This window comes from Carassius carassius, chromosome 43 (assembly GCF_963082965.1).
Source record: "Carassius carassius chromosome 43, fCarCar2.1, whole genome shotgun sequence".
Classification (NCBI taxonomy): Eukaryota; Metazoa; Chordata; class Actinopteri; order Cypriniformes; family Cyprinidae; genus Carassius; species Carassius carassius.
Window position 1 is genome coordinate 22,002,488 of NC_081797.1, and position 16,267 is coordinate 22,018,754.

The 16,267-nt window shown below is 34.8% G+C and overlaps 1 gene segment (V, D, J or C); it reads left to right on the plus strand.

Moving 5' to 3' along the window:
* Window positions 1-1,080: 1,080 nt before the first annotated feature.
* The window catches only part of LOC132125366 (Ig kappa chain V region K16-167-like), a 40,505-nt gene continuing 25,318 nt past the window's right edge, over window positions 1,081-16,267 (plus strand). Inside the window, 1 exon segment of the V gene segment in view lies at window positions 1,081-1,193. Coding sequence covers window positions 1,145-1,193 — 49 coding nt within the window.

Below are 16,267 nucleotides of genomic sequence, written 5' to 3' on the forward strand. Positions count from 1 at the left end.
CCGGGTTTCAACATCTCTGTGCCTTGATAAGTAATAAATAACATGACATGCAGCCAAAAGTTAACTTTATTATGAGAAGAAAAGAACACAACTACCCGTTTTCCTAGCTGTTATTGTCAGTGCTTATGTCATGTCAACTGTCTGACTTAACACTTGCGTAGATTCCCCAAGACAATTTTCTTGTTTTCAGCCATTATATTTAGTATATGATTATATATTGATTATACAACTGATTATACAATGAATTTGTATGAGTTTGATGACATTATAATATTTATTGTCTAAGTTTGTCTGTTGTTCTGCTTGATAACAGCAGAAGTGAAACTGGTGTAGAAACCTCTCTCGTTTTTTTTCAAAAACTCCTTCACACAAAATCTTTTTTAAAATGTAAAAAAATATTTCTGTCTCACATAGCAACATGACACTAACTCACCACTGAATCAATATTGATTTCTGACATTAATCTTTATTAGTTGTGCAATCATGTTTGTTCAGTTCAATCCATTTATCAATGTGTCAATGTGTAATTCATCTTGCTTATGTTTCATAATGTGTTGTATTCTTATTCCCACCCTTCATTTCTTCACTCACTCGCAACAAAAATGTTGTAAAGTACAACAATTAGATGAAGACTAAAATGAGAGATTTAGAAATAGCTGCTTTATTCTACATAATAACGATCCTCCCTCGTGAATATCATATGATATAATATAAAATGAATATAATAAATGAATCATGGGTGATAAATATTTCTGAAAAGGGTGATTCTAAAAAGTATTTTGTGTCATGCTGCATTGAGTGTAGTTATTATTTTGATATGCTATACTTTATTTAAAGGTATCGTTGTTGCAATGTAATTACATAAATACTGAGTAATATTAATTACTATTACTGTGGGGTTATGGTTGGGGTGCTGGTTTAATTACTTTAAATTATGCATAATTTAATGTTGTTGTTGTAACATGTAACAGTTGTAACAACATCTCCTTAAAATAAAGCTGTTGTGAATCCTGCCCACTTCTTTGCATCGTCAGCACATGCTTCAGTGCTCTGAGAGTGTTTATAGAGCTGTGAGTTTAACACTTCATGACTGAGAGCAGAACAGAACACAATCTTCATCATCACACAAGACACAACAACAACAATGAACAACATCATCATCCTCATCTGGACCACTGCAGCTTTTATTCAAGGTGGAATATTAAGTGTTGATATTAATAATAAGCTATTGTTGTTGTTATTTTACCATTTTAATATACCAATATTCTGCTATAAAGGAGCTTTACTGACAAACTGAATTTATTTTCTCTTCTTCAGCCTCCAGAGGAATCACTTTGACTCAACCTAAAGTTAAAACTGTCCAGCTCGGTCAAACAGCTACAATAGAGTGTAACATAGATGTAGGAATATACAGCAACTACTTATACTGGTATCAGCAGAAACCTGGAGAAGCTCCTAAACTCCTCATTTATTACATAAACAGCCTTCAGTCAGGAACTCCATCTAGATTCAGTGGCAGTGGAACAGCAAGTACTGGAAAAGATTTCACTCTGACCATCAGAGGAGTCCAGACTGAAGATACAGGAGATTATTACTGTCAGAGTCTACACTGTCCTAGTAGCTGTGTGTTCACACAGTGATAAAGAGTCGTACAAAAACCTCCGTCAGTCAGAGTCACAGTGACTGCACTGATACAGCTGAGAGACACTGCAGCTGCTGATGGAGGTTATTTCTAATAACAGTCTCATTTACTCAAAAATGTAAAAGTTTTGTACTGATTTATGAGTCTTTCTGGTTCTTTAATGTGTTTTCACTCATAACTTCACCACGGATGCATTTAATTAATCATTTAAAATGTAATTAAATTAATCATTTAAAATCATTTAAAATGTTAAAAGAACGGCGTTAGGTAACGACGTTATTTTTTTCAGTAACAGGGTAATCTAACTTATTACTTTTCCCGTCGTTACAACGGCGTTAACGTTACTGAACGTCAAATGCGGTGCGTTATTATGCATTGATTTATGCCACATTTACACATAGCCGGGTATTTAGAGAAATGAATATTTCCCCCCCTCCGTTTTCAAAAATAACATCGTGCACACAACATCGTTTTCAAAAAAGTTGTCGTTTACATCAACCCGCATAAATACGCCGTCGAGCGCCATCATAACTATGCCAAACCTATGGGCGGCAGTGTAGGGAGAAGGATAAAGCCATGCAAGCCAATCAGAATCCTCTTTATAGAGCGCAGAAAGTCATAACAGGAAACTCCTAATATGGGCAACAGCGTCCAGCTAACGCTGTATGAAAACAGTTGTTTTGACAAGAACTGAAACTTTATATAGGAAAAAGCGTTTCAAAAGCGTTTGCACAAACGTAAAAATGAGTACCACCTTAACAGCATCCATAATCAAACAGTAACGTTACCCAAACAAACTCTAAAACATAGGGCGCTCACATGACATTAAGCATTTTCTGGTGCATAATGTGACGTTTGAGAACCTAAAACCCTGTTTCTCCCAGTTGACACGGCAACACATAACCGGCGTTTTCAGAAATCTCCACTTTGGCCGGAGTTTTTAGAAATAATCTTTTTCAGGGATAAAAACGGCGTTTTCGTGTAAATGACAGGCCAAAACGCAGGGAAATATCTGCGTTTTCCCATCGTGTAAACGGGGCCTTAATATGCAATCCGAACGCACCCCTGGCTCACACAGCGAGTGAGCATGTGGGTTAATAACGAGTTAAGCGATTATGATTGGCTAAGGCAGAGTCATGTGTTTCATGGTAGCCAATCAGAGCCAGTGTTTTTACACACACGCGCCAGCGGCGCCAAACACACACAGTCACACACACGCAACAGCTACACAGAGATTCGCAGTAGCAGCAGAAATGGCGAGTCAGGAGCAATCCGATGAAAAGTTGGCATTTTCAAGGTGGAGATATAAGCACTACTTTAAATTCATTGTAGTCAAAGGCAAGAACGTGCATGTAATGTGTACATGTAATGTGTGACACACGCATCTACAAAGCTAGTGGCCAAAAACACTTTTCTTACAAAGAGTGCAGGATAAAACTCTTGCTGTCTGTTGACGTGCAATAAATCTCGAAAGTTATGTACGAACACCTGTCTGTTCTACTTATTTCAAATGACTTGTGAAAACTGCAACAAAAAAAAAATTCTTTGACATATAGCAACTTTTTTTTTTTTTTACAGTAACGCAAATATTTACTTTCCCTGGTAACGAGTTACTTCTATTATAGAGTAATTCAGTTACTAACTCAGTTACTTTTTGGAACAAGTAGTGAGTAACTATAACTAATTACTTTTTTAAAGTAACGTTCCCAACAGTGACTTACAGCATTCAGGGAAACAGTCCTTGTGTCCTTTCAATCCAGAATTACACGAAATGAGTTCATCTCCTTTTGCGTGTCATAGAACATTAAAATTTAATTCTTAATTTCTTCTTCTTCTTCCAAAGTGTAAATCTGTGAGTCAGTAGTGAAAATTATGTTTTTGGATTTCACACAATCAAATAATATTTTCACTCTTTTTTTCATAATTAAATAAAATTATACCTTGATTGGAAATGACTCAAAGTTATTCTGCTCACAAGTTATATTTACCTTTGTTTTTTCAATTTGATAAATGTTTTACTGGGAATGGTGGAAATGATGTCACAGTCATGACAAAGTCAGAATAATAAATATTATAATGAATTGTAACAGTTACTATTATAATGAATTTAATATTTTAACATTGAAAGTCTTCCCAGAGAGGCATTTGAAAAGCAAGAAAAAAAATACACGAGGAAGTCAGTTTTAATATGATATTAAAATAACCAAATAAACGTATTTAAATGTAACATTTTATGCATTTAGCACATGCTTTTATCCAAAGTGACTTACATTGCATTCAGGTTAACATTTTTTACCTAACGTGTTCCCAGTGTTGGGAAGGTTACTTTGGAAATGTAATAGGTTACAGATTACAAGTTACCCTGTTTAAAATGTAATAGTAGTGTAACTTTTTCAGTTACTTTATTAAAGTAATGTAACTAATTACTTTTGAGTACTTTTTGATTACTTTTCTAAATTTGTGAAAATTAAAGAATAATAAATGAAAGCATATACATCAACTTAAATACATTTATCTAATAAGCATGTGACGTATTCTGTGTAATAAACTCCTGAAACATTGGTGTTTTTTTTTAAACTGCTGTCTCTTTGTATATGATGATAGTTTTCTCAAAATAAGTAAAATGCACATGAAGTGACACAGAGCAGTTCTAGAAATTATGTTTATGTGCTCGTGTACTCCTACAGTATATTGAGATGGCAGAGGTTGAAAACACAAATGGATTTGTATTTATTTTTAAATAAATACATTTGTAAAATAATTTTACATTTTTGGTTACCACAGTTAAACAATAGTAACCATTTTCTCTGGATTTATAGTTAAATATTAAAATGTTAATTTTCGTAAGGGTTGTGGCGTTGTCTCTCGTAGCTCCCCCTAAACCTATAAAAAAAAATCTGAATTTTTTTCAGCTAAATTCCTACTGTAACATTACAACAGATAATAATGATGTCCTTTATATAGTATTTTGAGTGATGACTGATGAGCAACGTGCTGCTGCTTGATTAATTAAATAAAAAAACAAAGACAAAAAAGCATCTTTACAGATGAAACTGACCTGAAACCCTGAACAGTAGTTCTGCTTCTCTGCTCCAGCTGTGCGCTTCCACAGTCCACTCTCTCTCTCTCTCTCTCTCTCTCTCTCTCTCTCTCTCTCTCTCTGATTACTCGGAGTCTGATCCAAACTATAAAGGTAAATCAGTAGCAAAACTCGAGAGGTTGAAGATCTGAATGTGAGAACTTGTCATATTAATATTTGTATTTGTAAGTTAAAATTTACACTCACAGCTCTGATGTGAAAAGTTGAATCTTTCAATTTGCACACACAGACAATGATCAAAACACCCGTGTTTTGAATTGGAAGTTGTAGACTAATAGTTACAAATGTGTAGAATGACATTCACATAAAGAAAATGACATACGTTTACGACATATTTACTTTTGCACTTTACTTCAGTTTCGCTGCACAACGTCAAGTCGGCACTTACAACCTCTCAGATCTGGAAGTACAAGTTCAAATCCTAGCGCTCTGACTTTTGCTACTCTTTTTGCGGTATTCTGTTTAGAGTTGTGACGTTCGCGAACGAACCGATTCTTTTGAACGGCTCATAAACATGAACGATGGGAGCCGAGTCACGGCTGGAGGGGAGCCGTTCTTTCTGTCGTTCTTTTTTCCTATGCGTGTTTCACACAGATGCACACAAATGAGCTCCTCCGCGAGACAGAACAGTTATAGGGGGAGGGGCGCACCCAGCGCAGGCCAACCCTTTATAGCGTGATGATATTAGTTATTAGTTGTGCATGTTCATTGCAGCCCACTTTGTTATTGTTCATTGACTTGAAGGGGCTGATGTCCTATTTGCAAAGTTTACAGTAGTAATAGTATGTAGTATGTAGACATTTCCATTTTATTTATTCTAATTTTATCTACTTTAAATATTTTTTGTTTTCTATCAAAATGTTCTTGTGTGATAACAATGTTCTTGTGTGAAAGTGTTTGTAGTAAAAGCTGTTTTGCACAGAAATTCATTGCAGCCGGCTTTGTTTTTGATGTTTATTTGAGTAGGTATTGTATGAATAACATAAGTCAACGTAGCTTTACACACACACTTTTTACTAAAGGTAAATCCAAAATAGTGATGTCACTGTCTAAGCAGAGGGATTTGTGCAACCCTATGGAATATAGTCCACACATGACAAACGAGGTAATAATCAATATTTCAGAATAATTCAAACTCAGATATTGGTGTGTGATATCTGAGTTTTAATTATTTGACTACAAATCTCACCTCATTTTTCCTCCCAGTAATTATTTCCAGGATAAACTGAGATGCCCCCAAGCTGGCTTCTTAAAACTGACAAAATATTTAAAAAGAGCCAAAAGAGCCGTTCTTTTGAACGGCTCTTTGAAAGGAACGGATCGCGAAGATCCGGATCCCCTCAAAGAGCCATAAATCCCATCACTATTCTGTTGCAAAACTCACTTGTGCACTTGTATATGCAGATGTGAGAGAGCAGAGCTGGGGGCGGGGCTTTGGTGCGAATGAAGACATTTTATTGGTCGATGCCCGGCCAATGAACAACGCCAATTGTTTTCATTGAATATCCTTAGCTTTGACAGGATTTTAAGACACTGCATTAATTTTGCGATTCAGGTATTATCTGGTAGACAAATAATGTAACATATTTTATATGTATATCCCACTGCATATCACTGTACCAGAGTTGCAATATAATGCTGTTTTTATTATTTTTATGTTTTGTAAAAATAATTTTAACATCTTCATTGGGTTAAATTCCTAATTTGCTTGTCAGTAATGAATCTTTTTAAATGCAACATTATTATTATTAATTTTTTTTAAATAAAAATCGAGTGTTTAATAATGTCTAAATGTACATTAAACAGCAAAACCTAAAAAATAAGCACTTATGACCAGAAATACTGTTTTGAGCAACTAGTAGAGCTAAATACATGTATTTATTAAACATCAACAAGGCCATCTAGAGTTTAAGCAATGGAATTGCATATGAATATTATCTTTCTGTCCACCAAATGCCAAATAATTTAAAGCGTGCCTCTTTGCACTGGAATTTAAACCTAAATACTACAGTTATTGTAGTATAAATAATAACCATATTAGAAAATGTTATATTTCAAATGGTCATTCATGGATCATAATTATTGCGCATATTATGTAGTACCATGATCTCTTCAAATTAACTAAACAGGACTGAGTTAACATGTAGTACAGTTATTTTATTGGTTAAAAGTTACACTTAATTGTTTAGTGACATTTAACTGCCAAGGAGGAGTATGAGAACATAATGCTGTTTCATTTTTCAGTATAAAATGCTATTGTAACGCATAGTCATTAGTCAACGAAGTTATCCATGCATAATCAATGCACTTTATGTGTTACAAATTACTAGAAATCGCTGCAAATATAATGTAACTACTGTCTGTCCCATTTAATACATTTCAAGCATATTGACAAAACGTTTAGTTTAGTACTATTGATAGCTCCATGAACCACGTGACCGCGTGGCGGTGAGATCAAAGCATGCTCTGGTACAGCGAGTTTACTCTGCAATATGCAGTGGGATATACATATAAAATATGTTGCATTATTTGTCTACTAGATAATACCTGAATGGCAAAATGAATGCAGTGTCTTAAAATCCTGTCAAAGCTAAGGATATTCAGTGAAAACAATTGGCGTTGTTCATTGGTCGGGCATCGACCAATAAAATGTCTTCATTCGCACCAAAGCCCCGCCCCCAGCTCTGCTCTCTCACATCTGCATATACAAGTGCACAAGTGAGTTTTGCAACAGAATACCGCAAAAAAGAGTAGCAAAAGTCAGAGCGCTAGGATTTGAACTTGTACTTCCAGATCTGAGAGGTTGTAAGTGCCGACTTGACGTTGTGCAGCGTAACTGAAGTAAAGTGCAAAAGTAAATATGTCGTAAACATGTGTGTATGTCATTTTCTTTGTGTGAATGTCATTCTACACATTTGTGACTATTAATCTACAACTTCCAATTCAAAACACGGGTGTTTTGATCATTGTCTGTGTGTGCAAATTGAAAGATTCAGCTTTTCACATCAGAGCTGTGAGTGTAAATTTTAACTTACAAATACAAATATTAATATGACAAGTTCTCACATTCAGATCTTCAACCTCTCGAGTTTAGCTACTGATTTACCTCCATACAAACCGTTTGGCGGAGGCGCGGAGAGCGCGCGAGTCATGACTAACACTTCATGACTTATTAGAGATTTAATTATCAAATGGCGGATTCGCAAATGATCGCTTTAGTACATTCGGCAGGCAATTATACAATAATGATATTAAATAGGTGGGCAAAATCGGCTGCCAGGCCACCGGGAATTGTCCCGGTTCTCCCGGTGTCCAGTCCGCGCCTGATTTCCACAGACACACAGAACGTGCAGGAGTCATATATTGCATTTTTGGGGCTTAATATTCACAGACACTAGTCGATGTCATGTTTTGATTCAAGTGTACTGACCTACTTTTGATTTAGTCATCCAAAATGTGGCATATTCCGTCCGCGTTTCGTTTTTATGACTGGATTCTACGAACCAGACTGTGTTTCAGCATCCTGGAAATTATTAGGGCGGTATGTCTCAGAATAGTCAGTGCAATTTGGGAAAGAAATCAGTTAAATCTGTATGTGGATGTGTGTAAATATTCAAATGTAATCCCCTTTGTAATCGTTAAAAATTTCATAAGTAACTGTAATTTAATTACTCATTTTTTCGTAGTAACTGTAACTAATTACAGTTACAATAATTTTGTAATTAAATTACGTAACGCCGTTACATGTAACTAGTTACTCCCCAACACTGCGTGTTCCCTGGGAATCCAACCCACAACCTTGCGCTGATAATGCAATGCTCTACCACTGAGCCACAGGAACATAAACTGAAAAAAAAATAAAAATAAAAGTGAAATAATTTGCTTTTAGTTTAAATTCATTCTTGGTTCATAAAAGTGTTCAAAAGACCCCTGTATGGCTGTATTATGAAGAAACAGACAGGTCTGATGTTGATGTTAACAGCGGGGTTTGTGTCCCTCTGCTGGTGTGGTGTTGAAGAGTCTCTTGAGGCAGTGGAGCTGCAGGTATCCAGCTGTGATGATGACCAGACTCTGGATAGCAGACCAGCTGTTCACATAAGTGGAGTTGGACTGAAGCAGGTAGAAATCAGCACCGCGTCTCATTCGCTCGTAGTTATAATGACGCCACATGTGGAAGACAAATCTCTGCAGCCTGCTGCTGCTTTCCTACACAAAGATTTGAGAAATGGAAATGAAATTTAACTTGGCATGTCAAAATGAAATTAATTGCTCAAAATGTAATTTTATTCAAGTGTGTAAATATATATATATATATATATATATATATATATATATATATATATATATATTTTTTTTTTTTTTTTTTTTTTTCACCAAACAACTGACATGCATGTAGGCTATGGAGAAAAAAAAATGTTTTTAAGTGTTTTCTGTCAAAACATAACCAGTTCTATTATATTTTTAATAAAGAAGTAAATGAATAACTATACATAGCCTACTACTACAAACCCGATTCCAAAAAAGTAGTTCTTCGAATCATTATGGGGGTAAGCACCTTTCAGAGAGTGGTTTTTCCATCTGGCTTGCCTGAATATGTGACTGAACCAGAAGATGCCGTAAGGAGTCAATGTAAGCTACAGGACCCCTTTCGTCTGCAGTTCATGGACACTCTTTTTGATAACCAGTTTATGAATTTGACTTCAATTAAAGCCACAATAAAAATAATAAACATGACTGACTCCCTCTCACCTCTGAATGCTCAATACAAGGTCTATGTCACAGACAGAGAGTTTGAACAAGTGGGAGAGGCACTCATCAAGAAGCATCCATGTTTAACAGAAAGGAGCTCAAACACTGGGTTTGGGGGTTGGAAAGTGAACCTTAAGTACAAATTATCTATTAACTATCACACACATCTCTCAAAACTTGGATGTCCTGAAGTTACTGTAAATTCTTTAAAGCATAAGCTAGATGAAAAAAAAAGCCCTGCCTACAATGTAAAGAAGCCCAAGAGAGGTGAAGTGCACTACTGCCCCTCCTATTCCCCTGGAGAGAACGACCATACTTTGGAGATATCAAGAGTTGAACTTCTTTCAGATGTGAAGGAAAAAAAAACAATAGATAGACTATTAAAACTAAAATGCAGAGAACATTTGCACTAAGGAGACAAGAAGTGCTTTGTTGTGCCCCTATGATCAGAGACTTCATGATGAGATGGCCAGCTCTCTTTGATGTCACTGAGGTTTGTGATGGATTTCCAAAATTGGTTGAATATGTCTCACAGAGAGTCATATCTTATTGTTTAAACTAATAATTTCGATTGACACACAGATAGGCTATGCTTTACAGTAATAAATGCATTCAGTAAGAATTTGAAACATATTTCCAAAAGAAAACCAATTAGAGCTTTATCAAAAAGTTGTAACATGTCTCTAGAACAGACATAAGTCAAATTAATCACTAAGTTAAGGTGTAACAAAATGTCTAGACATATGGCAAAAAAATAAATAAATAAATCCCGTATCCAGGGACTCTTTTTTTTTGTCATGTATTGTTCACAGAGCTCATTGTAGCAGTGCCTCATGTGTTGAAATATATTTTTATACATTATACAGTCAATACAACAGTAAAAAAACTACGCTTTACTGAATTAAACCTTTAAACTTTACAAAAACTGAACATTAGTGGGACTTGGCCTTCAAATAATTTATAAAATGAAACAGTTTGACTTTACACTTGCAATTCTTAGTTATTTAAAGGCATGGCTTCTTAAACATCATGTCTTAACTTGAAACCAAAATTAATTAGCTAATAAAATAATTTGAATCAATATATCATGTTTAATTACTTACTTATTAGGTAAGTAGCCGTGTAATAAGCAGGCTAATGTACAGACAGCTGGCTGTTATAACTGAATAAACCCCTTCAGTGTGATACAAGACCCTTCTTCACGCCAGGTCCTGATCACACTGTCTGGATTTATTCTTGTGATAGTAGATGATTGCCTGTAAAATATCCTTTTCATGTCACACACTTAACCAAAAATTAAATAAAGGCTCACATAATATCTTACATCAACATTTCATAATTCATAAAGAATGAATTACTGTTAGTATATATATATATGGTTAGTGTCTCAACTTTTTCACCCCAATGCATTTGCATCCCTGAATATCAACATTTATATTACTTCCTCTGTCAACAAAAGAGTTTTTCTTTTGTGAAATGGCCATATTTTTGTCTGATGATTCAAATGTATTTATCAGTAAGATGTCTAAGCAAATATGTGCAATTTGTTTAAATATTTACAGATTATAGATATAAATAGATTTTAAAGGTTTACTACATAGTTGGCTAATTGCATATGATGACGCTGAACACACACCCTCTCTTGGTGTTAAAATATTATCAAGTTTTACTATAAGCATGCATTGAGAAATTAGTAATTAAAAGCATGAACAGTTAATTTTGCACCTAACTTTATAGAACTGATTTGAAAAAATGCATTGTTTGGATTTCAGGTTAGCACACTATAATTTTTGTTGTTGTGTGTTTGTGTGCATGTATTCACACTCTATTTTTTGTACTTGATGTTATTAGCATTACGTAAGATGCGTTAAATTTCACATAATAAAATCAAGCTATTATCAGTATTATTCCAGACTACAACATATTTGCCATACACATATATTTTTAGGAACTTTTAGTGAAGGAGACCCAAATTTGTGCTCTTTTGTTTAATTGTGATTTGAGTAATGTCTTAAACTAACCTTTATTTCTCTGCTCTGGCTTATTTTTTCAAGGATGACATTGATGCAGCTCGTGAACTTGCCATCAGAGGACTGTGTATCTATCTTAATGAGGACGTAAAGATCTCATTCAGGAGTATGTGGTGAGTAGTTAAAGCTTAACTGATGGAATCCGTACTATGTTCAACAAGCAACACATTACTACATCTAAAAACCATGGTTTCATCAAATATGCACACTGCAACAAATTAAATTCAGTTTTATCCACTAGACATGTAGCTATAATTGTTTAACTTCTAAATATTCGTACAGAGCACACATATTTACTTATTTAGGGACAACACTGGTAATACCGATATCACCGTTGGGATGAGGGGGTGTTCGTTCATTTGAGTTTCCCTCTTTTATTCGCTTTCAAATGGCTTGTAAAAGTGCCGTGTGTCAGGATAGACTCGGGAGACAGAGGTAGGTGAATTCAGCACAGTGATTTATTGAAATATATACAAGTGCTCGGTGAATCCTTATCCTCAAGTGCACGGTGAAACTCCGTAGTTCAGATGTAGCCAGTATGGGAGTCACATGGGACGGAAATACAAACAGGTGTTCGCTCGGTTCTGTAATGTCAAAGCCACAGTCACTGATGGCTCATATCGCTTATATTCTCTTCTTAAAATAGGTATATAAAGCTGAAAATCAGCAAAACACTATGGAACCAAATAAATAAGAAACATAACTTTGATACACCTTGATCTACAATAAATTAAATTAAATGCACAAAGTTTAAATGACGTAATCAGCTAACACTGTGGAACCAAATAAATAAGAAATGCATGTTTAAAAAAAACATCCAGTCAATAGGCTTTTCAAAATCTAAATTATTGCCAAACAGGTGCCTTTGCATTTCCTTTCTAAACAGACATCTGCTATAGTCTTCTCTTTCTCACCTCACTCTTGTCAGTCAGCTTGACTCACTTTCCTTACGTGATAAATCAAATCTGGCTCCTTCCCTGTGGTGCACTGGCGATCGTGCACGGTTCGGCACGCTGCACTGAGCGTTTAGTTTTTAAACATGTCTGTCCTCTAACTGAACTAGGCTAAATGATTTTTGTTACTATTAAAAAATCTAAACGGCGGTGGGGTGCGGTGCCGCGGTAGGCTAAATGACGTAACCATTGTTATGGCTTAACACCGGTATAACTAAAAACACTGTCTATTGCAGCAAGTCTATTCCCTGTAACACTACTGTACATATTCAATACCATGATATGCCACATTACTTAAACCCTATCACATATGTGGGAAACAAATTACATTTCTAATTTCTAATCTCCTATTCTTACTGTGTTATGACCTAAAGCCAGGGGTGTCAAACTCAATCTGAATCTATGAAACATGGATGAACTAGCATAAATAAGATACACTGTTTATAGGTAAGGGTCAGATACTGTATGTTCACATTATTTTGTAATGTCTATATATAATTATCTTTTGAAACGAAAGCGTTTTTCTTGAAATAACAGTTCCAGGTACTGCTGTTCTTGGGTTCAGTTTTAAGGTTTCTGAGAGAAATGAAATAAATGATTATTGTTACAATGTGTTATTAGTTTTTAAACACAGTTACATGCAGTGTAATGTTATTTATGTTTATGATCTTGTTTAAAAATGTGTAAAACTTGTAAAACTTATGAAGGTTTACATATATTGTTGATCTACATGTTATGCATACAAAATGAACTGTCTTTGTTTTTATACTAGTCTAATTAAAACTGATATGTATTTTTATTAAATCTAATCATCAGAAGAGAAGATATTTATGGCAGGTTTTTGAAAGCACAATGTTATTTAGACATGTCATTTAAATGACACATTGTTCAAATGATTAAATAAAGTTTTTTGTGTTACAAAACAACAAAAAAACATAAAAATGTGTATTAAAATGAAATTTTAGTGAAGTTATCAAAATTATGTTAAGATAACTTGATTTAATTGCACAGAATTAACATGGTCGAAGCATATATCTGAAATAAAATAATAATGTTAATCTAATATAACTGAATTATGGTAGTATAACTTAAAAAGACTATGTACACATTACTTTTTGAAAATGCATATGATTAACACAACCGTATTATAATGAAACCACATGAATGCATAGAATACTCTGAACTCAAACTGAATGTGTGGAACCAATGTCCATAATTCAATTGAGTAAATTCAACAAATCTTTTTTTTCAGTGTGTAAGGAACAATCTGTTACTATTACCTTCTTGTGCTCACCCCATTCAAACATGGCATTGATATGTACTTTACTGACTTTTCATGTACTTTAAATCCACCATCTTTGTAAATTGCCTTTTTCCAACGAGAGAATCCCAGTTGTGATGTGAAAACAGATGCTGGGGTTTTGGCAAAGAGAAGTGTCGACATGCAAAACAGTAGGCAGAGTTTTGGCTTTGGGAGTTTCTGCCTTTTCACTGCAGCTTGGAGAATCTGTGGCTGGCTCTGACTCTTTTCTTTTTGGAAGAAGCTCTGAATATCTCTGCTTCTCTTCATAACTAGTCTTAAACCTAACCCTGGGGGAAATGTAATTCAATCACTCAATCAATCAATCAATGAGTCAGTCAATTCACTTTGAAGTAGCTATAACTACAAATGTCAAGCAGGATCATTGTTAAATTGGCTTAGAATCAGTGTGCAAAATACAGGTGTTCGTGGGGCTCTGGAACCTCTTAAATACTCTTCGAATCCATTAAAATGTCAAAAAGAAAGGTGGTGCAAACAATGTATTTATAGGATCTACAAAGGTTTATTTTTACATACACATGTTGCACCTCAAGCATTCGTGGCATTTGAATGCAATTTGCTCTGCCTCTGTCTAATTAAACATCTGAAAATAGGTGAACTGTGAAAATGAGCTAATTGATAAAAACAAATGTCCTTTATATCCAAGAGAAAAAAGTCTTTAAACAGCCCTTTAATCACAGAGCAAATAAATAAGTCTAATCTTGTTCTTGTGTTATAGTTACTTAAATCTAGACTGTCACACTATATGTCACACACTGGTTGGCCAAAAATATAATATTAGCTCTACTGAACACACACAGCTGCAAAAAACAGCCTCAGTCTTCAGTCCAGAAAATAGCTTTTCATATTTCATGGCGCGATGGCGATGGCGGTATTCTAACGTTCAATGCTCAACTTAGTTTTCAGGCTGCTAAGCTAGCTTTTGCAGTGTAGTTCGACTTTTAGCTGCTACTTAGTGCTAGATAAAGTTTTCCAACACATTCAGAGGAAACTACGATATAACTAAACATTAAATTACCGTACCTCTCAATCGACTGATTCCAGCATTTTTCAATTCAATTCAAGTTTATTTGTACAGCGCTTTTTACAATACAAATCGTTACAAAGTAACTTTACAGAAAATTACGTTTCTACAATATTTAGTAGTAGCTTATAAGTGGTGACTGTCAGTTTGTGCACGTATGACAGGATTTTTCAGAAAAATTTATACAAGACGTAGTCAGCCAGTCGATGAACATTATTAACAGCAATTATTATATGATGCAGTCACACTTGTAGCAATATTTGTTAGTTCTGTTATTTTTGTCGTTGCAGCTCTGTGTGACTGTGCTCCTGTTTGTTTCACGGTCCAGCAGCAGTAGGTGCTCATCTCATGGCCAAACGTCCGCTGAGCAGAAATCAGCTCTCACAGTCTCAGTACGACCGTTACTGTGTTAGTTAAAAATGTAAAACTGGTCCTTAATCTTAAAACTTTAAACAATTGCATGAGAAATTAGAAAGTAAATGAAGCTGTGTTTCTAAATTTAATTTATGTAACTTTATGTGCCTGAAATGTTTATGCTATTCTTAATTGATTATTGTTCATAATTTACCATAATTGTTCATAATTTACCATAATAAAACCATAGACAATAGTTCCTCTTGTAGCCTTAGGTTTTCTGCAGCCTGCTGCTTTTTCCTCATGTTATTCATCTGCAACAGAAAAATGACAGAATGAATATGTTTGGCATCTAAATGTTTGAATTTTTATTTTTTTATCTTATTGGAACGGAAACTATAGGAATCGATAAGAATCAGAATAAGATTCGGTAAAATTCAAACAATACTGAATCCTAATCATTGTAAAATGATATTTTCTATATTTTTATTGTATATGTGTTTGTTAGCAGCTCAGTCTGTTGTAAATCCTGCCCACTTCTTTGCATCGTCAGCACATGCTTCAGTGCTCTGAGAGTGTTTATAGAGCTGTGAGTTTAACACTTCATGACTGAGAGCAGAACAGAACACAATCTTCATCATCACACAAGACACAACAACAACAATGAACAACATCATCATCCTCATCTGGACCATTGGGGGTTTTATTCAAGGTAGGATGTCTATTTCTGGTAATGATAATGATATTGTTTACATCAATGTAATATTTTGTTATTAAGAAGATTTGCAAACTAATTTATTTTATTTTATTCAGAATCCAGAGGAATCACTGTGACTCAACCTCAAGTTAAAACTGTCCAGCTCGGTCAAACAGCTACAATAGAGTGTAGTACAGATCCGGGAATATACTATAGCAGGTTAGCCTGGTATCAGCAGAAACCTGGAGAAGCTCCTAAACTCCTCATTTATGACATAAACACCCTTCAGTCAGGAACTCCATCTAGATTCAGTGGCAGTGGATCTAGCCAAGGAAAAGATTTCACTCTGACCATCAGTGGAGTCCAGACTGAAGATACAGGAGATTATTACTGTCAG